Here is a 26,213-nt window from a genome sequence, read left to right on the forward strand (position 1 = left end):
TACGTGGAACGGTGCCTCGATCCATTGCCTGAACTCTGATTTCATACGCAGGCGTTTCCTCATAGTCTAAATTACCTTTCACTGTGATTTCGCCATTTTCTGAATCGAGATCAAAAATACTTGAAGTATCAATATTGCCTCGTTTGTTTAGGGAGTACAGGATCCTACTGTTCATGCCCTCGTCTGAATCTGTTGCATTTAACTTTATTACCACTATTCCACGTGGGGCATTTTCATGCACACGTAATTTATAAAGCGATTTGCTAAAAGTTGGTATATTGTCATTGACATCTAATACATTTACACGTATCTGCAATGTACCCGATCTAGCAGGTTTTCCTCCATCTACAGCGGTGAGAAGAAGTGTGATGACCGACTGTTTCTCTCGATCTAAAGCTTTCTGCAGCACTAACTCAGCAGACACACCGTGTTCTCCACCGCTCTGCACATCAAGGGAGAAGTGTTCATTTTGGCTCAGCTTATATGTCTTAACTGTGTTGCTGCCTATGTCTGCATCTACCGCTACCGGGAGAAGATATCTCTCTCCCGTTAAAGACGATTCAGAAATATTCAAAGAATACGCTCTTTCAACGAAAGAAGGCGAATTGTCGTTTATATCTAACACGTTAACCTCTATGCGGTGTGCAGTCATTGGACTGTTCAAAACAGCTTGTATTTTCAAAGAGCATTTTACCACATTCGGACAAAGCTCCTCTCTATCTATCCTCTCATCAACAAAGAAGTTTCCGGTCTGCAAATTCACGTCGAAATATTTCTTACTGTAACTCGAAACAATACGTAGATCTCTGTTCTCCAGATCCTGTACATTGATGTTTAAATCCTTTGCGATATTCCCCACTACTGTGCCTTTGTTCACCTCCTCGGATATCGAGTAGGATAACTGCGAAGCAACCGAGTCACAGAGATAAAGAAACAAAACACATTGAATCCAGGCGTATTCCTTCTGCCGTCGAACATACATCGTTGATGCAACAAAAGAGCTCAATCCAAGTAATTATTTATCCACATTTCAGATATTTCAGTGGAAAGCAATACTGTTGCGGGGAGTCTCCTGCTTTTCTCGCCACTTAACCTTCCGCGGCTGTACTAAAAGCCTGTGACGATTTCATTTTTTTTTTTCCCAGGCAGGGAGGAGGAGTTTTGGATATGAATACATTCCTGTCTATGGTCTCCTGCGACATCGTGTGGTGAATGATAGGTAAGAAAATACAAAACTGTTACCCTAATAATTTTAACAATTATGTTATGTAAAAGCATTTGTCAGATCCAGCTCCAGTCCACCCTGGTGATCTAACAGTGATCACATTTTAGGAGTGCTCAATTGAACATTAATGTCGTGACAAATAACCAAGATACTATGTTTATACTATGTGCTATGTATACATGATGTTTTGTAATATTTAGTTTGACACCCTCAAATTGACGGAGAAGATAAATATCTCAGTAGTAAAGCGAGTTGCTATAAAGTACAATATATGTAACGCAATATAAACAGTAAAACACTTGTGAATAAATTAAAATAATTTAATTCCTATACAGTAATTCAAAAGTCCCACATTTTGAATACATTATAAACTACAGAGGCAAGTTTGTTTCACTGAAAGATTGCTTAGAAACCATACAGTATATTGCAAAGAGATAGTCTAGCACCATGGACAGCGATTTTTCACTCATTTCAGTGAGGTTTTCCAGAGGAAATTGTCAGTGCAATGTGGTACCAGCTACACACAGAATATGTTGTAGGTTCAGCACTACGGTAAGCCTTGTTTTCATAGAAAGAGCAGCCTAGATCAATGTAATCACAAATAAAATAATTTGAACAAATAGGAATAATAGCAGCTGGTTTTGCGGCAGAACAGTATAAAGAGCGACGTCAGCACTACAGTGGGCGCACATATTAGCAGGAAATAAACTGGCTTGATCATCTCATTTCAAACATATGAGGTGTTTCAAGAAGCGATTGGACAACATTTATTTGTTCATATTTGTCAATAGCATATGTTTTCAGCACAAATGAACATCCTGGCTCCTTAACTTTGTCGAAGCCTACTCAAAGAGATTATGAAGCTTGGTATTTCAAGACAGGCCACCTAAAGCAGAGAACAGGCAATGATTCAAATGCTGAAATGACTTAAGTTCATGTCACAATTGTTGCTTGTTGCTGAGCTATTTGATTCAATCAGCCTAAAAGTGCATATGTGTTGTCATGAAAATGTGTCAGTAGCTGTTTCAAAAGGTCTGTTAGGTCTCTGTTGCAAAATTGTAGTCGTTAAGTGCACGTTCATCGTGCATCAATATGGAATAATCGTGAGATCATAAGAAACCAGGAAAAGGCCTTACAAATGTATATCCTACCTTTTCTTTGTTGGGTAAAGTTTGAGTCCTAGTAAAAGTGTCTCCTCCGTTAATACTGATCAGCTCCGCATCTCCAGGTGGAAACGGTGCGGGGAAAACCACCATGTCACTTTTGAGTGTGTCTGAGCTGAAACACACGTCATACTGCTGAGTAGCTTTAGAGTAAGACCAGCTCCCATCAGGGTGGGTGGTGATCTTTGGGGCGCTGTACCTGCTGAAACTGCCGTCTGTCCTGTGACATTTGACAGATATTAAACTGATGAGGCTCAGCAGAAATATCGCTGACACCGACACAATGGCGATCAGCAGATACAGGTTTATATTAGAGAAACTGTCCTCCTTCACAGGAACATGTCTGAACTGAGTCTGGATGTCAGCTGTGCTTTCAACCACCACCACATCAATAGACACAGTAGCTGACAGGGAGGTTTCTCCATTATCAGAAACCAACACCACCAAGGGGTGAGTTTTCAGGTCATTGTCACTCATTCTCCTCTTAGTCCTTATCTCCCCGGTGCTGGTTCCGATCCGGAAGAGGTTGTTTCCTTTGGGCTCAGACAGGTGATAAGAAAGCAGAGCATTGTATCCAGAGTCTGCGTCTACAGCCCTGATCTTTGCCACAAAGTATCCCGCTTCAGCAGAATAGGGGATGCTCTCACTGTTAACGGAGCCGTGCTCAGAATAGGGCGCCAGAACAGCTGGATTATTGTCATTTTCATCCAGAATAAAAACGTTGACAGTCACGTTGCTGCTGAGCGGAGGAACACCAGAGTCTGTGGCCTGAACTTTAAACTGAAACGTTTTTAACTCCTCAAAGTTAAAAGATTGCAGTGTGAGTATATCCCCTGTCTCTGAGTTTATATTTAAAACTGATGAAATCGGAACGTTTCTTGGATAATTGTCTAATAATGTATACGTCAGTTTGGCATTAGTGTCCAAATCAGGATCAAACGCACTTATCGTATAAATGACGGAGCCCATCGGACTATTTTCTTTTACATAAACATTAATCACAGGCTCCATGAAACGAGGTGCGTTGTCATTGACGTCACAAACATGAACAGTAATGACCCTGATACTGGACAGAGGCGGACTTCCTTCGTCTGTGGCTGCAATGGTGACATTGTAAAGAGAAGTGTTTTCTCTGTCCAGCGGTCCGTCTACTACTAATGAATAGTCATGTTTGTAGTTAGACTTCAGTTTAAAGGGAACAGACCCCATTACCTTACAGTTGGTTACACCATTGTTTCCTCCATCTTTATCACTCACTGTAACTAAAGCAACGATTGTCCCCAATTCTGCGTCTTCTTTTACAGGGGTCATCAGTGACGTCACATATATTTCTGGGGCATTGTCATTCACATCAATTATCTCTATCAGTAGTTTAGCATGAGCACTACGAGGAGAATGTCCCTGGTCCATTGCTTGAACTCTGACTTCATAAGCAGGCGTTTCCTCATAGTCTAAATTACCTTTCACAGTGATTTCTCCAGTTTCTGAATTTAGATCAAAAATATTTGAAGGATCAATATTGCCTCGCTTCATCAGGGAGTATAGGATCTTACTGTTCATGCCCTCGTCTAAATCTGTTGCATTTAACTGAATTACCACTGTTCCGTGTGCAGCATTTTCACTGACACGGACTTTGTACAGCGATGTACTAAACGTCGGGGCATTATCATTCGCATCTAATACATTAACACGTATCTGCAATGTACCCGATCTAGGAGGTTTTCCTCCATCTACAGCGGTGAGAAGAAGTGTGATGACCGACTGTTTCTCTCGATCTAAGGCTTTCTGCAGAACTAACTCAGCAGACACACCGTGTTCTCCACCGCTCTGCACATCAAGCGAGAAATGATCATTTTGGCTCAGCTTGTATGTCTTAACTGTGTTGCTGCCTATGTCTGCATCTACCGCTATTGGGAGAAAATATCGCTCTCCCGGTGTTGTCGATTCAGAGATGTTTAACCAATGGATCTGTTCAATGAATTCTGGCGAGTTATCGTTTATATCTAAAACATTGATCTCAATGCGGTGTACATTCATTGGATTGCTTAAAACTTCTTGTACTCTTAGGGAGCATTGTGCCATGTTCGGGCAAAGCTTTTCTCTGTCTATTCGCTCATAAACAAATAGATTTCCAGTCCGCAAATTTACGTCAAAATATTTCTTACTGTAACTCGAAACAATACGTAGATCTCTGGTCTCTAGCTCTTGCACTTTCAAATTCAAATCTTTTGCGATATTTCCCACCACGGTGCCTTTGTTCACCTCCTCTGAAATGGAGTAAGATAATTGCGAAGCAGACCAGTCACAAAGACAAAGAGAGAGAAGACAGTAAATCCAGACGTGTTCCTCATATCGTCGAAAAGTCATTTTTGTTAAATAAACGCTGAATCCCGCTGAACATGTACCTCCAGATTATATATATATCCGACATAAACACGATTCTCCAGCAGCAGCCCTCTTTGCCACAGTACAATACCAGTGAATGTCTAAAGTGAACACCACTGACGGTTTCAGATTACCCGTTCAGGGAGGAGTTTTAGAAAAAGTGTAACAATCATATCTATGGTCTCCAGCGACCTCGTGTGGTAAAATAAAGATAAGTCAATATTAATATGAGTAAAACTTCACTATATTAAAACGTGTTGTTTAAATCGTTGACACATAGTTTGGCTTCAGTATGTGAAAATAACATGGAACGGTTATTTGTGAGTCTCATGGAATTAGATTTCTTACATAGTCTTTCTTTCTTTCATATCAAAGTTTGTCAATTTTCAAATGTCGTTGTTTTTTTAAAATGTATTTTTATTTATTTATTTATTTATTGTTCATATGTGGGGCGGGCGGGGCAGGTGAGGCGGGATGAGGGAGAGTTTGAGCTAGTGTGACTGAACATGTTTGTATTGTCTTTGTCTTAAGTCTGGAGGACCCCCTCGAAAACGAGATGTTCCATCTCAAGGGGTTATCTTCCCAACAACAATACAAATTTCAACAAATACGAACATTGAAGAGGTCATCCGAAGCCACAACAAAGTCCAGGAGGGGGCAGAAAAAGGCGCATTTTATTTTATGATTCAAACTCATAAAACTAATAATTACTTAATGAATTATACTATCAATTAACCAACTAGTAAACAATACAAATATACTGTGAAACAATTTTTTGTTGAAAAATGTGGATGGTTTAAGAACAGAATTATGCAGAAAACGTCAAAGGTTAGAAGGGGAATCAAAAGGCTAAAGACTCATTTCAGCACCATGGAGAGCGTTGCACATGCGACTGCACACTTCTTTGCGACTATCAATATTGAGTTTTTAAGATCAAACAATATCAGCTGTGGCTGAGACGCTAGCAGCTGAATTTAATCACAATTGGTCAATAAATTGATCAATAGAAATGTATAAAAGTGCATGAATACTGGAAATCGTTGCTATTACAATGGGGAAGGAATTGCTGTTATTTCCTTGTTTTTTCTGGTTTTGCTGGCCTTTGTACGTACAGTTATCAAATATTTTTAGCAAAATTGTAAATGGTGATCGTCATAAATGATTATATTTTAGTTGCAATATTGTTATGAGCTTAAACAGTTTAATGCAATAATTAAGAACACATACCTTTTCTTTGTTAGGTAAAGTCTGAGTCCTGGTAAAAGTGTCTCCTCCATTAATACTGATCAGCTCCGCATCTCCAGGTGGAAGCGGTGCGGGGAAAACCACCATGTCACTCTTGAGTGTGTCTGAGCTGAAACACACGTCATACTGCTGAGTAGCTTTAGAGTAAGACCAGCTCCCGTCAGGGTGGGTGGTGATAATTGGGGCACCGTACCTACTGAAACTGCCGTCTGTCCTGTGACATTTGACAGCTATTAAACTGATGAGGCTCAGCAGAAAGATGGCTGACACCGACACAATGGCGACCAGCAGATACAGGTTTAAATCAGAGAAGCTGTCCTCCTTCACAGGAACATTTCTGAACTGAGTCTGGATGTCAGCTGTGCTTTCAACCACCACTACCTCAATAGACACAGTAGCTGACAGGGAGGGTTCTCCGTTATCAGAAACCAACACCACCAAGGGGTGAGTTTTCAGGTCATTGTCACTCATTCTCCTCTTAGTCCTTATCTCCCCGGTGCTGGTTCCGATCCGGAAGAGGTTGTTTCCTTTGGGCTCAGACAGGTGATAAGAAAGCAGCGCATTGTATCCAGAGTCTGCATCTACAGCCCTGATCTTTGCCACAAAGTATCCCACTTCAGCAGAATAGGGGATGCTCTCACTGTTAACGGAGCCGTGCTCAGAATAGGGCGCCAGAACAGCTGGATTATTGTCATTTTCATCCAGAATAAAAACGTTGACAGTCACGTTGCTGCTGAGCGGAGGAACACCAGAGTCTGTGGCCTGAACTTTAAACTGAAACGTTTTTAACTCCTCAAAGTCAAAAGACTGCAGGCTAACTATATCTCCGGTCTCCGAGTTGATGTTAACAATTGTTGAAATCGGATACATTTTTGGATAATTATCCAACAATGTATAAGTCAATTTAGCATTGTCATGTTCGTCTGCATCCTGTGCAGTTGTTCTTGCGATAATATCTCCCACTTTACTGTTCTCTATCACGTAAACATTTACACTGGCTTCTGGGAAAAGGGGCGAGTTGTCATTAATATCCGTTATGTGAACGGTTATTACAGCAGTGCTAGAAAGAGGAGGACTACCTTCATCCGTCGCAGTAATGGTTACATTGTAGTGGGATATGGTCTCCCTGTCAAGGAGACCATCAACCATCAATGAGTAATAGTTTTTGTAGTTTGATTTTAATGTAAAGGGGACTGCATCTTTAATCTTACACTTGGCAAGACCGTTTTGCCCTCCATCTTTATCAGTCACAGTCACCAATGCTACGACTGTTCCAATTTCTGCACTTTCCTTTACCGGACTCATTACTGATGTTACAGAGATTTCTGGTGCATTGTCATTGACATCGATAACCTCTACCAATACTTTAGAATAACCACTGCGAGGGGAGGCGCCTTGGTCTGTTGCTCGCACTCGTATTTCATATGCATTGCTCTCTTCATAATCCAAATTAGCTTTCACAATAATCTCACCACTCTCAGGAATTACTGTGAATTTTTCAGGCGAGTTTGCATTCCCTGTCCTCATTAAAGTATATCGTATATCTGAATTTGACCCCTCGTCTAAATCAGTTGCATTTAATTTCAATATTGTTTTGCCTATGGGCACATTTTCGATAACACTTACCTTATAAACAGACTTGCTAAACGATGGTATGTTATCATTAACATCTACCACATTCACTAGAATCTGCAAAGTGCCAGATCTAGCAGGTTTTCCCCCGTCTACAGCTGACAATGTTAGTTTAATAATAGGTTGCTTCTCTCGATCTAAAGCTTTGTGCAGCACTAACTCAGCAGACAAAGTCTCTCCTCCGCTACTCACATCTATGGAGAAATGCTCGTTCGGACTTAACTTGTAGGTTTTCACGGAATTACTGCCGGTGTCTGCATCTTGAGCTATCGGGAGAGGATACCTTTCTCCCGTTGAGGAAGACTCAGCGATGTTAAATACATGAGTTTGCTCGAGAAATGACGGTGCATTGTCATTTATGTCAGTGACGCTGACCTCAATACGATAAATATTCATAGGATGGTTCAATAGTCCCTCTATATTTAAGGAGCACTTGAGTAAATTTGGACAGAGCTCTTCACGGTCTATTCTTTCGTTAACAAACAACACTCCTGTTCTAAGATTCGCCTCGAAATATTTTTTACTGTATCCCGATACAATCCGAAAACCCCGTTCTTCCAGTTGCTGTGGTTGGATGTTTAAATCCTTAGCGAGATTCCCTACCACTGTGCCTTTGTCCACCTCCTCGGAAACAGAGTAGGAAATCTGAGCTGCGGACCAGTCAAATAAACAAATAAGAATGGCGCACAACATCCATTCGGCCCCTCCATACTGCCGCCGATTCATCCTTTTGTTAGATTCAAGCGAGCAAACGCCACACATCCAGAAAAAACGGGAAAATATCCAACAGACAGCAAGGCTCTCTTCATTTCGGGACCATCTTTCTTGACGAATTGGATTACTAACCCAACCCCTAGGAAACGTACCCACAGTGGAGGAGGAGTTTTAGCTTATAAATGAACACGATTCAACGGGCGGTCTCCAGCGACATCTTGCGTTCATACGATAAATCTATGCAAAGTTGATTCTTTACTAAAGACGCCACATGAGGTTTTTTTAAAGAATACACTCGTATGACTGATGATCAGATTTCCCTCAAGCCTTACGCTGATATTGCAAAAACGAAACAGCAAGAACAGTATCCAACATGATAAGTAAGCTGAGTCTAAATTAATCACAGAAGACTGCTGTAATGGTCAGAAAGACTGTAATAAATGCATGGATCTAAATTTTTAAAAAAGTGAATATGTAAAATGACTTAAAACCTAGCCTTTGCTTCTTTGTTATTTAGTACACTTCTACCACAAAATTTAAATATAGTATGTTTCATAAATCATTTGATTATTTAAGACAGAATCTCCACCGTATAGTGATCTTACAGAAAGTACTCATTTTTTACCGTGCTATTGTTTACCAGCTGATCAAATTCATTTTGTGGATTTCTAATATCTAATAAAAATATGCACAACCGTGACGAGCTATAGCACTTGCACTGCAGTATGTGTTTACCATAAGAATGGATTTACTGGAAGTCAAGCATGTGCTGAAGACTGAATAACACATTGATATATCAGCACCATGGAGAACACCTTTCCCAATAAGCAGTGTCAGACACTGTTAAAACTGGGCAAAACGGTAACACTTTACTTGAAGGTATCGTCATAAGAGTGACATGACATTATGTCAATGTCATAAACGTTTATGACTGTTGTCATTAAGTGTCATTCGGTTTTTGTAATGACAAGTTGACATTGTTTGGGTTAACAATCAATCAAGACATCAATTTGTGACATTGGCATAATGTTTATGACACGTTCATGACTGTGTCATGTAACAGTTATGACAGTGTCATGTCACTCTTATGACAATACCTACAAGTAAAGTGTTACCAGTAAAGCAGTGGCAATCTACCAGACTTTTTCTTAATGCCAGACAGTGGATAATGAATGATGACTGGTTGGACACCTGCACCATACTTAATTACTTTACAGTTGTCTATTGAAAACACCTGGATACATTAATAGTGACTCATTCCTTGTGAATGCATGTATTTAGCCTTCACACAAAGCAGCTAAAGCAATCTATGAAAGACACACAATATGCACTATTTGATAGTGTTCATTCTTAATGTCTCTTACCTTTTCTTTATTGGGTAAAGTCTGAGTCCTGGTATAAGTGTCTCCTCCATTAATACTGATCAGCTCCGCATCTACAGATGGAAACGGCGCGGGAAAAACCACCATGTCACTCTTGAGTGTGTCTGAGCTGAAACACACGTCATACTGCTGAGTAGCTTTAGAGTAAGACCAGCTCCCGTCAGGGTGGGTGGTGATCATTGGGGCGCTGTACCTGCTGAAACTGCCGTCTGTCCTGTGACATTTGACAGCTATTAAACTGATGAAGCTCAGCAGAAAGATTGCTGACACCGACACAATGGCAATCAGCAGATACAGGTTTAAATCAGAGAAGTTGTCCTCCTTCACAGGAACATGTCTGAACTGAGTCTGGATGTCAGCTGTGCTTTCAACCACCACCACATCAATAGACACAGTAGCTGACAGGGAGGGTTCTCCGTTATCAGAAACCAACACCACCAAGGGGTGAGTTTTCAGGTCATTGTCACTCATTCTCCTCTTAGTCCTGATCTCCCCGGTGCTGGTTCCGATCCGGAAGAGGTTGTTTCCTTTGGGCTCAGACAGGTGATAAGAAAGCAGCGCATTGTATCCAGAGTCTGCATCTACAGCCCTGATCTTTGCCACAAAGTATCCCGCTTCAGCAGAATAGGGGATGCTCTCACTGTCAACGGAGCCGTGCTCAGAATAGGGCGCCAGAACAGCTGGATTATTGTCATTTTCATCCAGAATAAAAACGTTAATAGTCACGTTGCTGCTGAGCGGAGGAACACCAGAGTCTGTGGCCTGAACTTTAAACTGAAACGTTTTTAACTCCTCAAAGTTAAAAGACTGCAAACTGACTATATCACCTGTCTCTGAGTTCACAGTTACCATTGAAGCTGCCTGTGTGCTCTTAGGAGAGCCGTTAAATAAATGATATGTTGCTTTTGAATTTTCATTTAAATCTGAATCAAACGTGGTCAGTGTATGAATAGTCGTTCCAGTCGGACTATTTTCTTTAATATAAATATTGATCAGAGGTTCCAGGAATCGAGGCGGATTGTCATTGACATCAGAAATGTGAATACTAATTACATTTGTGCTCGACAGAGGGGGAATTCCTTCATCTGTAGCTGTAATTGAAACATTGTACAGGGGAACAGCCTCTCTGTCAAAAGGCCCGTCAACCAACAAAGAGTAGTAGTTTTTATAGTTGGATTTTAATTTAAATGGCACTGTACCTGTTATCTTACAGTTTGTCTGGCCATTTTTGCCTCCGTCTTTATCAGTGATAGTCACCATAGCAACAGCTGTGCCCATTTCAGCGTCCTCTTTCACTGGACTCATGAGTGATGACACTGATATTTCTGGAGCATTGTCATTGACATCAATGACCTCAACTAAAACCTTGCCATGTGCTGTGCGAGGAGGATTGCCTTTATCCCGTGCTTGAACACGAATCTCATATGCTTGAGTTTCCTCATAATCAATATTCCCCTTTAAGGTAATTTCTCCGGTATTGTCGTTCAATGCAAATTTGTCATCAGGGTTTAAACGTCCCCTTTCTGTAAAAGAATATACAAGCTGACCATTAACACCATCATCTAAATCAGTTGCTGATATTGTTAATAACAATTTGCCAATATTTGCAGTTTCAACAATTTGCACCTTGTAGAGAGATTTACTGAACAAAGGTGAATTGTCATTTACATCTAGGACATTCACTTTTATCGGCAAATTTCCCGTTTTGGGAGGTTTTCCTCCATCGATCGCAGTGAGCGTGAGTTCAATAACAGCCTGTTTTTCACGATCTAATGCTTTCTGTAGAACTAACTCAGCTGAGACACTCTGGTCTCCAATGCTCTGTATATCCAAAACGAAATATTCATTCGGGTTCAATTTGTAATTCTTTACCGAGTTCGGACCTACGTCTGCATCGTGAGCTATCGGCAGTGGATGCCTTTCTCCTACATATGAAGACTCATACATATCAATTGTACTTATTTCTTCCAGAAAAGACGGGGCATTGTCATTAATGTCATTAATTACCACTTCAATTCGATGGAGGCTGCGAGGGTTTCTCAATATGGCCTCTATATTAAAAGAGCACTTTACCGTATTGGGACAAAGCTCCTCTCGATCTATTCTCTCGCTAACGACAAGTATCCCAGATTCCTGATTTATGTCAAAATACCGCTTTTTATACCCAGAGGTAATCTGAAGACCCGTAGATTGTAGTTGCTGTACATTGAGATTTAAATCCTTGGCGAGATTTCCCACCGCTGTCCCTTTGTCCACCTCCTCTGAAATGGAATAGGATATCTGAGCTACGGACCAGTCGCAGAGACAAAGCAGAGTGAGAAACAGACCTCCAATGTAATCCCATCGTTCCCGAGCAGCCATTGCTGTTTAATTGAATACAATGATCCTGGTTTCTGCCTCTCGACCTATCCACGGAAAAATGAAAAAAGCCTTTTTATATATCCATTCTCGCCTAGGATCCTCTATCTTCAGGGCTTCACTAGTCTGTAAGCGCTGTTTTCACAAAGCACTGCCAGATGATGACGTTTTCTTTTTTGTCATGAATAGAGGAGGAGTTTCTAAACTCTGGACAAACGATTTTTTGCGTGGTCTCCAGCGACATCTCGTGACAGATTTAAGTAGGGGGAAAAAGACCCAAAACAAAAGAGAAAATGTTGAATCTAAAGTACAGTAAATTCTATTAACGAGGCTGATTGTAGAAGACGAACCTGTCTAGTAAGCTGTTCATAAAATATGTTTCTATAAAATATGCGGTTTAGTTAACTCGTCTTTCAATTCATCTACATATAACATCCGCTTGTTTGGTTTATTTTACACTACTGTTCTCTTATCACTTACTGAACGCTAACACAGAGTATAACATGCAGAAATTACACTTCACTATATCAGCACCACAAACAGCGCCCGAATGCACTGTAAAGAAGACATTATTTCAGGACCATGGAAAGCGTCTCAATGCAGTTTAAATGAACTTTCGTGCCATTGCTCAAGTGACAGCACAGTACTGTATTGAAGACACCAAAGTAAGTAAGTACACTGATTTCAACATTGTTATACACACAATTATTCACACATCATTTAGTCGTTCTCGACAGATACGCATTGATAACAATTCCTCTTTCTAGTAGTTAACAATGCACCATCAAACCACTTAGACTTATGTTTTACGTCTTCTCAACAACGAGTATAGTATGATTAGTATTATAGATAAAGTTGAAACAGAATTTGAAATAAAAAAATAAAAATAAAAAAAACATTTCAAAGGGCCAACACTTAAATCACACTTTTTTTTTTTTTTTTTTTTTTTTACATATTCGTACAAAATACTCGCACAGCATGTTCTCCCAAACACTAAAGATATTCACTCCTTCAGACGAATGAAATCAGGCATGGCTTACCTTTTCTTTATTAGGTAAAGTCTGAGTCCTGGTAAAAGTGTCTCCTCCATTAATACTGATCAGCTCTGCATCTACAGGTGGAAACGGTGCGGGGAAAACCACCATGTCACTCTTGAGTGTGTCTGAGCTGAAACACACGTCATACTGCTGAGTAGCTTTAGAGTAAGACCAGCTCCCGTCAGGGTGGGTGGTGATCATTGGGGCGCTGTACCTGCTGAAACTGCCGTCTGTCCTGTGACATTTGATAGCTATAACACTGATGAGGCTCAGCAGAAAGATCGCTGACACCGACACAATGGCGATCAGTAGATACAGGTTTAAATCAGAGAAGCTGTCCTCCTTCACAGGAACATGTCTGAACTGAGTCTGGATGTCAGCTGTGCTTTCAACCACCACTACCTCAATAGACACAGTAGCTGACAGGGAGGGTTCTCCATTATCAGAAACCAACACCAACAAGGGGTGAGTTTTCAGGTCATTGTCACTCATTCTCCTCTTAGTCCTGATCTCCCCGGTGCTGGTTCCGATCCGGAAGAGGTTGTTTCCTTTGGGCTCAGACAGGTGATAAGAAAGCAGCGCATTGTATCCCGAGTCTGCGTCTACAGCCCTGATCTTTGCAACAAAGTATCCCGCTTCAGCAGAATAGGGGATGCTCTCACTGTCAACGGAGCCGTGCTCAGAATAGGGCGCCAGAACAGCTGGATTATTGTCATTTTCATCCAGAATAAAAACGTTAATAGTCACGTTGCTGCTGAGTGGAGGAACACCAGAGTCTGTGGCCTGAACTTTAAACTGAAACGTTTTTAACTCCTCAAAGTTAAAAGACTGCAGACTAACTATATCACCTGTCTCTGAGTTTATTTGTACCATGGTGGGGAAGGACAGTGATTTACTACCAATGTCTGAAAGTGAGTAGGTCACCTGACCATTGTTGCTGACGTCAGCATCAGTTGCAGTCACGGTTTTAATAACCGTTCCTACTTTGCTGTTTTCCTTCACATAAACATTTATCTCACGATCTGGGAAATGTGGAGCATTATCATTAACATCAGAAACGTGAACAGTAATTACACTGGTGTTAGAAAGAGGCGGAGTGCCTTCATCTGTAGCTAAAATTGTCAAATTGTACTGGGGAGTTATTTCTCTGTCTAGATGTCCGTCAACCACTAAAGAAAAGTAGTTTTTGTAATTTGACTCCAGTTTGAACGGAACATTATTTAAGATCTCACATTTCACTTCTCCATTTTTTCCACTGTCTCTATCAAGAACGGATACAAGTGCAATAGCTGTACCTAAACCAGCGTCCTCATTCACTTTGCTGAGCAGTGACGTCACCGTGATTTCAGGTGCGTTGTCATTTACATCAATTACTTCAACCAGCACTTTACTATGAGCAGACATAGGAGGCTGGCCTTTGTCCCTGGCCTCTGCTCGGATCTCAAAAGCTTTCTTTTCCTCAAAGTCGATATGACCTTTCACTGAAATAATCCCCGTGTGAGGGTCGATTTTGAAAATATCTAGAACAGGGTCCTGATCTTTGCCACGAAGAGAATATATTATTTCACTGTTTGTTCCTTCATCAGCGTCGGTCGCATTTAAGGTGAAAACTGCAGTACCAATGGGGATATTTTCTAACACTCTAATTTTGTAAAGTGTACTTCTGAACACTGGTGCATTGTCATTACTATCTAGTACATGTATTTCTATTTCTGATATGCCTGAATTTAATGGAGTTCCTCCGTCTACTGCAGTTAACGTGAGCTGCATATTAGACTTGTTCTCGCGGTCTAGGGCTTTCTGCAACACTAACTCTGGAGATATACTCTCTCCTCTTGTCTGTGTTGCAAGAGTGAAGTATTCGTTTGGACTGAGCTTATACGCACTAACGCTATTCTTACCCACATCAGCATCGCTTGCCTCCGACAACGCGAATCTAAATCCTGGCAACGTGTTCTCTGCAATGTCCAGCGTTTGCGATTTTGTGTCAAAAGACGGCGAATGGTCATTCACATCTCTAATTTCTATTTCTACGCGGTAAAGCTTTAATGGGTTGTTTATCACAGCTTCTACGCTGACAGTACACTTGGATTCATCTGCACATAGCTCCTCTCGGTCTATCCTTTCATTAACATACAGATATCCGGTCTTTAGATTTACCTCGAAGAATTTCCTCTTTGATCCCGCAACAATCTGAAACAAACGGGTCTCCAAATCCTCCACATTGAGGTTTAGATCCTTGGCGATATTTCCGACATTAGTCCCCGGGTTTACCTCCTCGGAGACAGAGTAGGACAACTGCCCAGACGCCGCTTCCCAGAAACAATCCAACAACACAAGCACGAGATATGGAACAATGGACCTCCTACTACTCGGCAAAGGCATAATTCCGCCGATAAAGAACAAAGCATACATCCACAATGGTGTTTCTATCGCAAAGTGATGAGGTTTGAAAAAATATTAGGCAACGCTGTTTCACCGTTCTTCATTTTAAAGACAAATACTTCGTTATGTCGTCCACTGTCCTCCTGTGTCTCTTTGTGATGAAAATCCACAGTCATTCCGTTTTGTTCTCTGGGAGGAGCCTCAACATTTCTGTGTTATGGTCTATAGCGTCACTTCGTGGTGATGGTGAATAAATGCACATCTTATAAAACATTTAACTAAAATACATATCCTAATTCAGAGAAGCTGATAACTAAATTTTAAATAGCAATAGGATATATTTCAATTATTAGGATAAATAACTCATTAAAACATAACTATATAACTCAAAGCATATTGACAGTCACAGTTTGTATAATGCCACAGGCAGAATATGGATCCTAAACCATAACTAGTGAATATGCTGTAACTTTACTGTATTAAATTACAAAAACGACCAGTAACTCATACTTCTATACTCATTGTTGACATTAAGTGTGCATGTTGAAACAGAATCATTTAACATGGAATGGTATAATTGATATTTTCAGGACATGATGAACATTTATTTTCTCTTTACTTGACATTGCTTTACTTTACTTTATGTATGATATACTTTGTGTCATATACATATTCATGTTTCCAGTTTCTAAGGTTGCAGTTTGCAAAACCTGAAATTATAGCCACTCAATCTGTGGACAATCACATGCAAACCTCAAAAATACACACACACACTGACAAGCAAAATTCTGAGTCACAGGAACACTGACTTGAACAGTTTTTAGTGAATATCCGAAGAATGACTGAAGGATGAGTTTTCACATGCTATTTTCATCTTAAAATGAAAACAAAATATATTAAATATATATATGTACATTTGTGGATATAGTGCACCGTTGTTCATAGCTCTTATTTAAAAGGAAGTATGTATTTTCTAGATGTGACGTGTGCCACAGGCAGAGGAATTTCAGAAACTTCTGTTCAGCACCACCGACAGCTACATACACATTATAATGCTGTGAGCAGCCAAAAGTGAGGGGATTGCAACACCATATACTGATGTGCAGCAGATGTATATCAACATACCACAGGAACCTTAGTTCATTTTCATTTACGTTGCACATCAAGTCTATTATAATGAAAGCTTGCTGTTGCTTTGGTAGCATAAAGCCCATTGTCATTACCATAAAACTACAATTTCACTGTTGATTGTCAACCAAAATGAAGTGCAATATTGAAATGTATGCCAGTGTTCTTACCTTTTCTTTATTAGGTAAAGTCTGAGTCCTGGTAAAAGTGTCTCCTCCGTTAATACTGATCAGCTCCGAATCTACAGGCGGATACGGCGCGGGGAAAACCACCATGTCACTCTTGAGTGTGTCTGAGCTGAAACACACGTCATACTGCTGAGTAGCTTTAGAGTAAGACCAGCTCCCGTCAGGGTGGGTGGTGATCATTGGGGCGCCGTACCTGCTGAAATTGCCGTCTGTCCTGTGACATTTGATAGCTATTAAACTGATGAGGCTCAGCAGAAAGATCGCTGACACTGACACAATGGCAATCAGCAGATACATGTTTAAATCAGAGAAGTTGTCCTCCTTAACAGGAACATGTCTGAGCTGAGTCTGGATGTCAGCTGTGCTTTCAACCACCACCACATCAATAGACACAGTAGCTGACAGGGAGGGTTCTCCGTTATCAGAAACCAACACCACCAAGGGGTGAGTTTTCAGGTCATTGTCACTCATTCTCCTCTTAGTCCTGATTTCCCCGGTGCTGGTTCCGATCCGGAAGAGGTTGTTTCCTTTGGGCTCAGACAGGTGATAAGAAAGCAGCGCATTGTATCCAGAGTCTGCATCTACAGCCCTGATCTTTGCCACAAAGTAACCTGCTTCAGCAGAATAGGGGATGCTCTCACTGTTAACAGAGCCGTGCTCAGAATAGGGCGCCAGAACAGCTGGATTATTGTCATTTTCATCCAGAATAAAAACGTTGACAGTCACGTTGCTGCTGAGCGGAGGAATACCAGAGTCTGTGGCCTGAACTTTAAACTGAAATGTTTTTAACTCCTCAAAGTTAAAAGACTGCAGGCTGACTATATCTCCAGTCTCTGAATTAATGTTTACCATGGTAGAGAGAGGTAACGAGTTACTGTTGTCAGTTAAAAAGGAATAGCTCACGTCACCATTTTGATTGACGTCAGTATCAATCGCTGACACTGTTTTTATAACTGCCCCTACTGGCCTGTTCTCCTTCACATAAACATTGATTATGCTTTCTGTGAAGAGAGGTTTGTTATCATTCACATCTGATATGTGTACACGAATAACGCTGGTGCTGGATAGTGGTGGGCTGCCCTCATCAATAGCAGTTATGCTGATATTGTATTGTGATACGCTCTCTCTGTCAAGAGGACCGTCCACAACCAACGAATAGTAATTCTTATAATTTGACTCTAATTTAAAAGGTACATTATTGGAAATTTTGCTGTGCACCATGCTATTTTTGCCCCCATCTTTATCAAACACTGAAACAAGTGCAATTGCAGTGCCAATGGATGCATCCTCTTTCACTGTGTTTAACAGTGATGTAACTGAAATTTCTGGGGCATTGTCATTGACATCTAAAATTACAATTAGTAATTTTGCATGTGTGGTCAGGGGAGGAGTAGCTCCGTCACTGACCTGAACTCGAATCTCAAAATTATTATTCTCTTCAAAGTCTATATTATTTTTATTTGTTACAGTCCCAGTGTTTTCGTCTATAGCAAACAGATCATCTTGTTTCCCTCTACCTACTTCACTGAATGAATACAACACTTGTCCATTTAGGCCTGCATCTAAATCAGTAGAATTTAAAGTGATTATTGAAGTGCCTATCTTTACATTTTCATACACACTGGCTTTGTATAGAGTTTGACTAAATACGGGAGCGTTATCGTTTATGTCCAGCACATTTACTATTATAGTCATTGTGCCAGATTTAGCCGGAGTTCCACCATCAATGGCGGTCAATGTGAGTCGAATCACAGGCTCTTTTTCTCTGTCTACAACCCTCTGAAGCAATAATTCTGGAGTTACACTCTCTCCTTTATGTGTATCGAGAGAGAAGTGTTCATTTTGGCTTAGTTTGTAGGTACTGACAGTATTTTTACCGACGTCAGCATCATGAGCTGCATGCAGAGGAAATTTTGTACCTGCTGCTGTGTTCTCACTTATGTTTAATACCTGTAACGTGTTGATAAATGACGGAGAATTGTCATTCACATCTAAGATTACAATTTCAATACGGTACAGTTTTAACGGGTTATTAATAACTGCTTCTACGCTGAGGGAACATTTAGGCTGATCGCCACAGAGTTCCTCTCGGTCTATTCTCTCATTAACGTGGAGGACACCAGTCTTTGGATTTACCTCGAAATATTTTCTTTTTGATCCAGCAACGATCTGAAACATGCGAGACTCCAAATCATGGACATTGAGGTTCAGATCTTTAGCGATATTTCCGACAGAAGTCCCCATGTTCACCTCCTCTGAGACGGAGTAAGAGATCTGCCCAGACGCCGCTTCCAAGTAACAATCCAGCAGCACGAACAAGACATAAATCCACACAGAGCTCGTTCTGCTCGGTAAATGCATTATTCCACACATGGAGAGAAACCATAAAGGAAGATTCGTTCTGTTACGTCACAAAATAAAGGATTGACGCTTCATATGAAAACACAGGAAAATAATTTAAACTGCCACACGCAATCGTCGTCGTACCGTTCCCTCTCGCCCTCTAGTTCTCTTTGTTTCAATTGCCGGAGAAATATCATCGCCCTTTGAATCTGGGAGGAGTCCCGAGCCATCAAAAAGCAAGTTAAAATGTGATGGTCTACAATGTCCCCTTGTGGATACTTAGAAGAACTACATTCAACATCAACATATTACAATGTTAGTTGTTGTCATGATCCTGACTTTCTTCATGACTTTTTGAACATTTATCCTATGTAACCCACAGAGAAGGGTCAGTATGAATGCCAGTTTTTCACAATTAACATTTAATTATCTCAGTACATTAATACGACCTGTTTCAGAAAAATAAGTTAAATGCTCGTGTTTGTCAAGTATTAAGTGATTAGACGCAAAATATCCACATTCCAGAAAGATCGTTTAGTCTTGCATGTAAGCAAACAAAAGCCCTAGTCCCATCGTAACCCAATATTGCACATCACATTTTTTTTCTAGAACAAATGGCAAAGACGAAATACAGAGTTATTTTGGAAGTTAATTATGCAATACTTTCTGCAATGGTGTGAATGAAATTATTAATAGACAGTTATACCACCCTACTGTACATATATTTGTTATGAATGAGCATTTTTTTTAGTCCTGACGATTACAAACAGCACGTGATCAGCACCATGGATAGCGGCATACACGCGAAAACAAAACCTGCCCAAAAATAATGGCTGACAGGATAAACCCATCAATACATTGAAAATAGCTTTACACAACATAGCAACATATCCACAACATTGTAATTATATAACTCAAACGTACATCGATTCATCTGTTAGTCTATTGTCATTTTCACGATATGACACCAAGTTATTTTAACAACTATTTCCATCTAAACCGCATCAGTTAGTACACATTTCTCGTCATAAATGTTGCACAATAATGTGCATTATTCCAATGCAATTATGGTCTTACCTTTTCTTTATTGGGTAATGTCTGAGTCCTGGTATAAGTGTCTCCTCCGTTAATACTAATTAGCTCCGCATCTACAGGTGGAAAAGGCCCGGGGAAAACCACCATGTCACTCTTGAGTGTGTCTGAGCTGAAACACACGTCATACTGCTGAGTAGCTTTAGAGTAAGACCAACTTCCGTCAGGGTGGGTGGTGATCATTGGGGCGCTGTACCTGCTGAAACTGCCGTCTGTCCTGTGGCATTTGACAGCTATTAAACTGATGAGGCTCAGCAGAAAGATCGCTGATACCGACACAATGGCGATCAGCAGATACAGGTTTAAATCAGAGAAACTGTCCTCCTTCACAGGAACATTTCTGAACTGAGTCTGGATGTCAGCTGTGCTTTCAACCACCACCACATCAATAGACACAGTAGCTGACAGGGAGGGTTCTCCGTTATCAGAAACCAACACCACCAAGGGGTGAGTTTTCAGGTCATTGTCACTCATTCTCCTCTTAGTCCTGATCTCCCCAGTGCTGGTTCCGATCCGGAAGAGGTTGTTTCCTTTGGGCTCAGACAGGTGATAAGAAAGCAGCGCATTGTATCCAGAGTCTGCGTCTACAGCCCTGATCTTTGCCACAAAGTACCCCGCTTCAGCAGAATAGGGGATGCTCTCACTGTTAACGGAGCCATGCTCAGAATAGGGCACCAGAACCGCTGGATGATTGTCATTTTCATCCAGAATAAAAACGTTGACAGTCACGTTGCTGCTGAGTGGAGGGACACCAGAGTCTGTGGCCTGAACTTTAAACTGAAACGTTTTCAACTCCTCGAAATTAAAAGACTGTAAACTGACTACATCACCAGTCTCTGAGTTAATGTTTACCATTGTAGTTAACGGCAACGAGTTACTGTTACTTTGTATAAATGAGTAGCTCACCTGACCATTTTGATTTGCATCAGCATCAAGTGCTGTCACTGTTTTAATGACTGATCCTACTGGACTGTTTTCTTTCACATAAACATTAACAAGTGGCTCCGAGAACCGAGGAGGGTTGTCATTGACATCAGAGACATGAACAGTCACTATACTGGTGCTGGAGAGAAATGGAGCCCCTTCATCAGTAGCTATGATAGTGACATTATACTGGGCCTTACTCTCTCTATCAAGCTGTCCATCAACTACTAACGAGTAATAGTTTTTATAATTTGTGTCCAATTTAAATGGAGTTTCATTGGAAATTACAGCTTTTACTTCACCGTTCTTCCCTCCGTCCTTGTCCAGTACAGAGACAAGTGCAATAGCAGTGCCGACTTCAGCGTCCTCCTTCACTGTGTTTAATAGCGATGTCACAGTAATCTCAGGAGCATTGTCATTTATGTCCAAAACCTCCACCAGCACTTTACAATGAGCAGACATTGGAGGTGTGCCTTTATCACTGGCCTGTGCATGAATCTCAAACGCAGGATTTTCTTCATAGTCGATCTTATCTTTGACTGTAATTTCGCCTGTTTGAGAATCAATTTGAAATAAATCTAAAACATGATCCTGACCTTTTTTTCTCAATGAATATTCTATCTCACTGTTTAAACCCTCATCCGCATCAGATGCATTCAGAATGATCACTTTAGACCCTGTTTGTAGGCTTTCGGGAATTTGAATCTTGTATAAAGATTTACTGAAAACGGGGTGGTTGTCGTTATTATCTAAAACATTGATAATGATTTGTGAGGTTCCTGACTTCGATGGATTTCCTCCGTCTACTGCAGTCAGTGTGAGTTTTATAACAGAGTCATGCTCACGGTCTAAAGATTTCTGCAGCACTAACTCGGCAGACACACTCTCTCCCCCTTTGTGAATTTCTAGCGAGAAATAATCATTTGTACTAAGCTTATATGTACTAACACCGTTCTTTCCGACATCCAAATCTGATGCCTCTATCAACCCAAATTTCACTCCAGGTAGAGTATTTTCTGCAATGTCAAGTGACTGTAACTGCTCAGAAAAATGTGGTACATTATCATTTATATCTAATATCGTTACTTCCAAACGATAAAGCTTGAGGGGGTCGTTGATCACGGCTTCTACACTGACAGTACACTTTGTAGCCTTTGCACAGAGCTCTTCTCGGTCTAATCTTTCATTGACATAAAGGACTCCCGTTTTCAGATTCACATCGAAATATTTTCTCTTTGATCCACTAACAATCTGAAACATGCGAGACTCCAAATCCTGGACGTTTAGATTTAGATCTTTGGCGATATTTCCAACAGAAGTTCCCGGGTTCAACTCCTCTGAGACAGAATAAGAGAGCTGTCCAGACACCGCTTCCCAACAATAATTCAGCAGCACGACCACAAGATATATCTGAAAAGGACTCGTTCTTCTTGAGAAATACATAATTATATCCAGCCCGAAAAAAAATAATAAATCCAAGTCCAAACACTCTCGTCAAACAATATTAAAATCAAAGAACACAAATCCAATTCCTCGCATTTTTATCAGCCAGCCTGGAAATGTTTTCAGTCCGTTCTCTTCGCTCTCTGTCTCTTTGTAACAAAGACCAGAGAGACATCGTCATCATCCTATGTTTCTGGGAGGAGTCTTTCACCTCCTGAAATAACGTCAAGATGTCATGGTCTACAGTGTCCCCATGTGGTGATATAAAGGAGTTGCATTCAACCTCTGACAACAACACGGGAATGACTAATCAGCATTGTAAATGGAACAGTTTCGTTAGAGTAAGGAGATATTTAACCGTGTTCAACTATGTCAAAATATCACAAGTACTACAATGTGACTTAACCCCACCCCCTCTTTTTAACGTAGTTGTTTTGGTTTCAGTCCATACCGATAGAGTTACACTTTTTACAGATGCACCGGGTACAAAGTAACACATCTTCAACTAAATATTACATCACATTTATCAAAATACAGAGGAATTTAAAGGTATTGATGGGAAATAAAAATTGCTATTGTACTATTTTCCACACACAAAAAGTTGTATGTATTTAAATATATTCCCTTAAATGTAATGAAATGGAGCTAACACCATTAATCAACAAAATCAAATAACTGCCATAAAACCCAAATAAATGCGAAAAAGGCAATACACTTTTCTGTCATGCGTAAACACATTTTCCGTGTTGCACTCAATAGACCGCACACAACAGCCTGTATTTTAGCACCATGGACAGCTACATACACAGTTTGTACAGTGAAAGACACTTAAAAACCTCAAATGCCATTACCTTGGCTCCTGGCAGTCGAATTTAAGACAAATTAAAACCCACAAATACATTTAGAAATATGACGCGGGAACTTATAAAGTGCGTGTATAAGAACTAAATAGATACATATAAAAATGGAGGGATAATGCTTTAAGCGCCTTTAGACAATAAAATCGCACGAAGTGAGAGACTTTGATTTTACATATATGTTTTAAAACTTAATATACAAGAACAAAGATGGAGGGGATTTTGTTCACCGTTGTCCCCCAAATGTAAAACGATAATTGAGACATATTGATTGTTCATAGTTTTCTTACCTTTTCTTTGTTAGGTAAAGTCTGAGTCCTGGTAAAAGTGTCTCCTCCGTTAATACTGATCAGCTCCGCATCTGCCGTTGGAAACGGCGCGGGGAAAACCACCATGTCACTCTTGAGTGTGTCTGAGCTGAAACACAAGTCATACTGCTGAGTAGCTTTAGAGTAAGACCAGCTTCCGTCAGGGTGGGTGGTGATCATTGGGGCGCTGTACCTGCTGAAACTGCCGTCTGTCTTGTGACATTTGACAGCTATTAAACTGACGAGGCTCAGCAGAAAGATTGCTGACACTGACACAATGGCGATCAGCAGATACAGGTTTAAATCAGAGAAGCTGTCCTCCTTCATAGGAACATTTCTGAACTGAGTCTGGATGTCAGCTGTGCTTTCAACCACCACCACATCAATAGACACAGTAGCTGACAGGGAGGGTTCTCCGTTATCAGAAACCAACACCAACAAGGGGTGAGTTTTCAGGTCATTGTCACTCATTCTCCTCTTAGTCCTGATCTCCCCAGTGCTGGTTCCGATCCGGAAGAGGTTGTTTCCCTTGGGCTCAGACAGGTGATAAGAAAGCAGCGCATTGTATCCAGAGTCTGCGTCTACAGCCCTGATCTTTGCCACTAAGTATCCCGCTTCAGCAGAATAGGGGATGCTCTCACTGTTAACGGAGCCGTGCTCAGAATAGGGCGCCAGAACAGCTGGATTATTGTCATTTTCATCCAGAATAAAAACGTTCACGGTCACGTTGCTGCTGAGCGGAGGAACACCAGAGTCTTTGGCCTGAACTTTAAACTGAAACGTTTTTAAGTCCTCAAAGTTAAAAGACTGTAAACTGACTATATCACCTGTCTCTGAGTTGATGTTTACCATTGTAGTTAACGGCAACGAGTTACTATTACTTTGTATACATGAGTAGCTCACCTGGCCATTTTGATTGATATCAGCATCAAGTGCTGTCACTGTTTTAATAACTGATCCTACTGGACTGTTTTCTTTCACATAAACATTAACGAGCGGTTCCGAGAAGTGAGGAGGGTTGTCATTGACATCAGAGACATGAACAGTCACTATACTGGTGCTGGAGAGAGGTGGAGTCCCTTCATCAGTAGCTGTGATAGTGATATTATACTGGGCCTTAGTCTCTCTATCGAGTGGTCCATCAACTACTAACGAGTAATAGTTTTTATAATTTGTGTCCAATTTAAATGGAGTTTCATTTGAAATGACAGCTCTTACTTCACCGTTCTTCCCTCCGTCCTTGTCTAGTACAGAGACAAGTGCAATAGCAGTGCCGACTTCAGCGTCCTCCTTCACTGTGTTTAATAGTGACGTCACAGTAATCTCAGGAGCATTGTCATTTATGTCCAAAATCTCTACCAGTACTTTACAATGAGCGGACATTGGAGAGTGGCCTTTATCACTGGCGTGTGCATGAATTTCAAACGCAGGATTTTCTTCATAGTCGATCTTACCTTTGACTGTAATTGCACCTGTTTGAGAATTAATTTGAAATAAATCTAAAACATGATCCTGACCTTTACTTCTTAATGAATATTCTATCTCACTGTTTAAACCCTCATCTGCGTCCGTCGCATTCAAAATAATCACTGTTTTACCAACTGGTAAGTTTTCATAAATCCGTGCTTTGTACAAAGAACCACTAAAAACCGGAGCGTTGTCATTAATGTCTAAAACATTGATAACAATTTGAGATGTCCCTGATTTGGGTGGATTTCCGCCATCGACAGCAGTCACTGTAAGTTTAACAGTGCTTTGTTTTTCTCGGTCTAAAGCTCTCTGAAGCACAAGCTCGGCAGACACACTCTCTCCCCCCTTGTGAACCTCTATAGAAAAATACTCATTTGGACTTATCTTGTATGTACTAACATCATTCTTACCAACATCGAGGTCTGACGCCCCAATAAATCCAAATTTCCCTCCTGGCACAGTACTCTCAGCAATGTTAAGAGACTGCAAATTCTCCGGGAAATACGGTGCATTATCATTTATATCGACTATATTAACCTCCAAACGATAAAGCTTCAAGGGGCTGTTGATCACGGCCTCTACACTGACAGTACATTTTGTAGCCTTCGCACAGAGCTCCTCGCGGTCTATTCTTTCATTAACATAAAGGACTCCCGTTTTCAGATTTACATCGAAATATTTTCGTTTTGATCCGCTGACAATCTGAAACATACGCGCCTCCAAGTCGTTAACATTAAGGTTTAGATCTTTAGCGAGATTTCCCACAGAGGTCCCCGGGTTTACCTCCTCAGACACCGAGTAAGAGAGCTGTCCAGATACCTCTTCCCAACAACAATCCAAGAGAACAACGACTATATAAATCCCAAAAGGGCTCCATATCCTCCGCGTCGACATGTTTGTATCCAGCCTGAACAAAGCATAAAGATTCCCGTCT

At 40.7% G+C, this 26,213-nt stretch overlaps 5 protein-coding genes across 5 annotated transcripts; all 5 read right to left on the reverse strand.

The window, feature by feature from the left end:
- Window positions 1–2,334: 2,334 nt before the first annotated feature.
- LOC133986345 (protocadherin alpha-3-like) lies at window positions 2,335–5,402 on the reverse strand. Its single transcript, XM_062426171.1, has 3 exons — window positions 5,389–5,402; window positions 4,811–4,874; window positions 2,335–4,689 (listed from the first exon to the last, which is right to left on the reverse strand). The coding sequence occupies exons 1-3, from the start codon at window positions 5,400–5,402 to the stop codon at window positions 2,335–2,337; spliced, it is 2,433 nt and encodes an 810-aa protein (XP_062282155.1).
- Window positions 5,403–5,925: 523 nt separating this feature from the next.
- LOC133986346 (protocadherin alpha-4-like) lies at window positions 5,926–8,376 on the reverse strand. Its single transcript, XM_062426172.1, has one exon. The coding sequence runs from the start codon at window positions 8,374–8,376 to the stop codon at window positions 5,926–5,928; it is 2,451 nt and encodes an 816-aa protein (XP_062282156.1).
- Window positions 8,377–13,129: 4,753 nt separating this feature from the next.
- LOC133985576 (protocadherin alpha-3-like) lies at window positions 13,130–15,526 on the reverse strand. The gene has a single exon (XM_062425240.1). The coding sequence runs from the start codon at window positions 15,524–15,526 to the stop codon at window positions 13,130–13,132; it is 2,397 nt and encodes a 798-aa protein (XP_062281224.1).
- A 1,006-nt stretch (window positions 15,527–16,532) lies between these two features.
- Window positions 16,533–19,203, reverse strand: LOC133985577 (protocadherin alpha-10-like). Its single transcript, XM_062425241.1, has 2 exons — window positions 16,825–19,203; window positions 16,533–16,562 (listed from the first exon to the last, which is right to left on the reverse strand). The coding sequence occupies exons 1-2, from the start codon at window positions 19,201–19,203 to the stop codon at window positions 16,533–16,535; spliced, it is 2,409 nt and encodes an 802-aa protein (XP_062281225.1).
- A 1,047-nt stretch (window positions 19,204–20,250) lies between these two features.
- On the reverse strand, window positions 20,251–26,173 carry LOC133985578 (protocadherin-23-like). The gene is made up of 3 exons (XM_062425242.1): window positions 23,792–26,173; window positions 22,691–22,733; window positions 20,251–22,571 (listed from the first exon to the last, which is right to left on the reverse strand). The coding sequence occupies exons 1-3, from the start codon at window positions 26,171–26,173 to the stop codon at window positions 20,251–20,253; spliced, it is 4,746 nt and encodes a 1,581-aa protein (XP_062281226.1).
- Window positions 26,174–26,213: the final 40 nt, after the last annotated feature.

This window comes from Scomber scombrus, chromosome 9, assembly GCF_963691925.1.
Source record: "Scomber scombrus chromosome 9, fScoSco1.1, whole genome shotgun sequence".
NCBI lineage: Eukaryota > Metazoa > Chordata > Actinopteri > Scombriformes > Scombridae > Scomber > Scomber scombrus.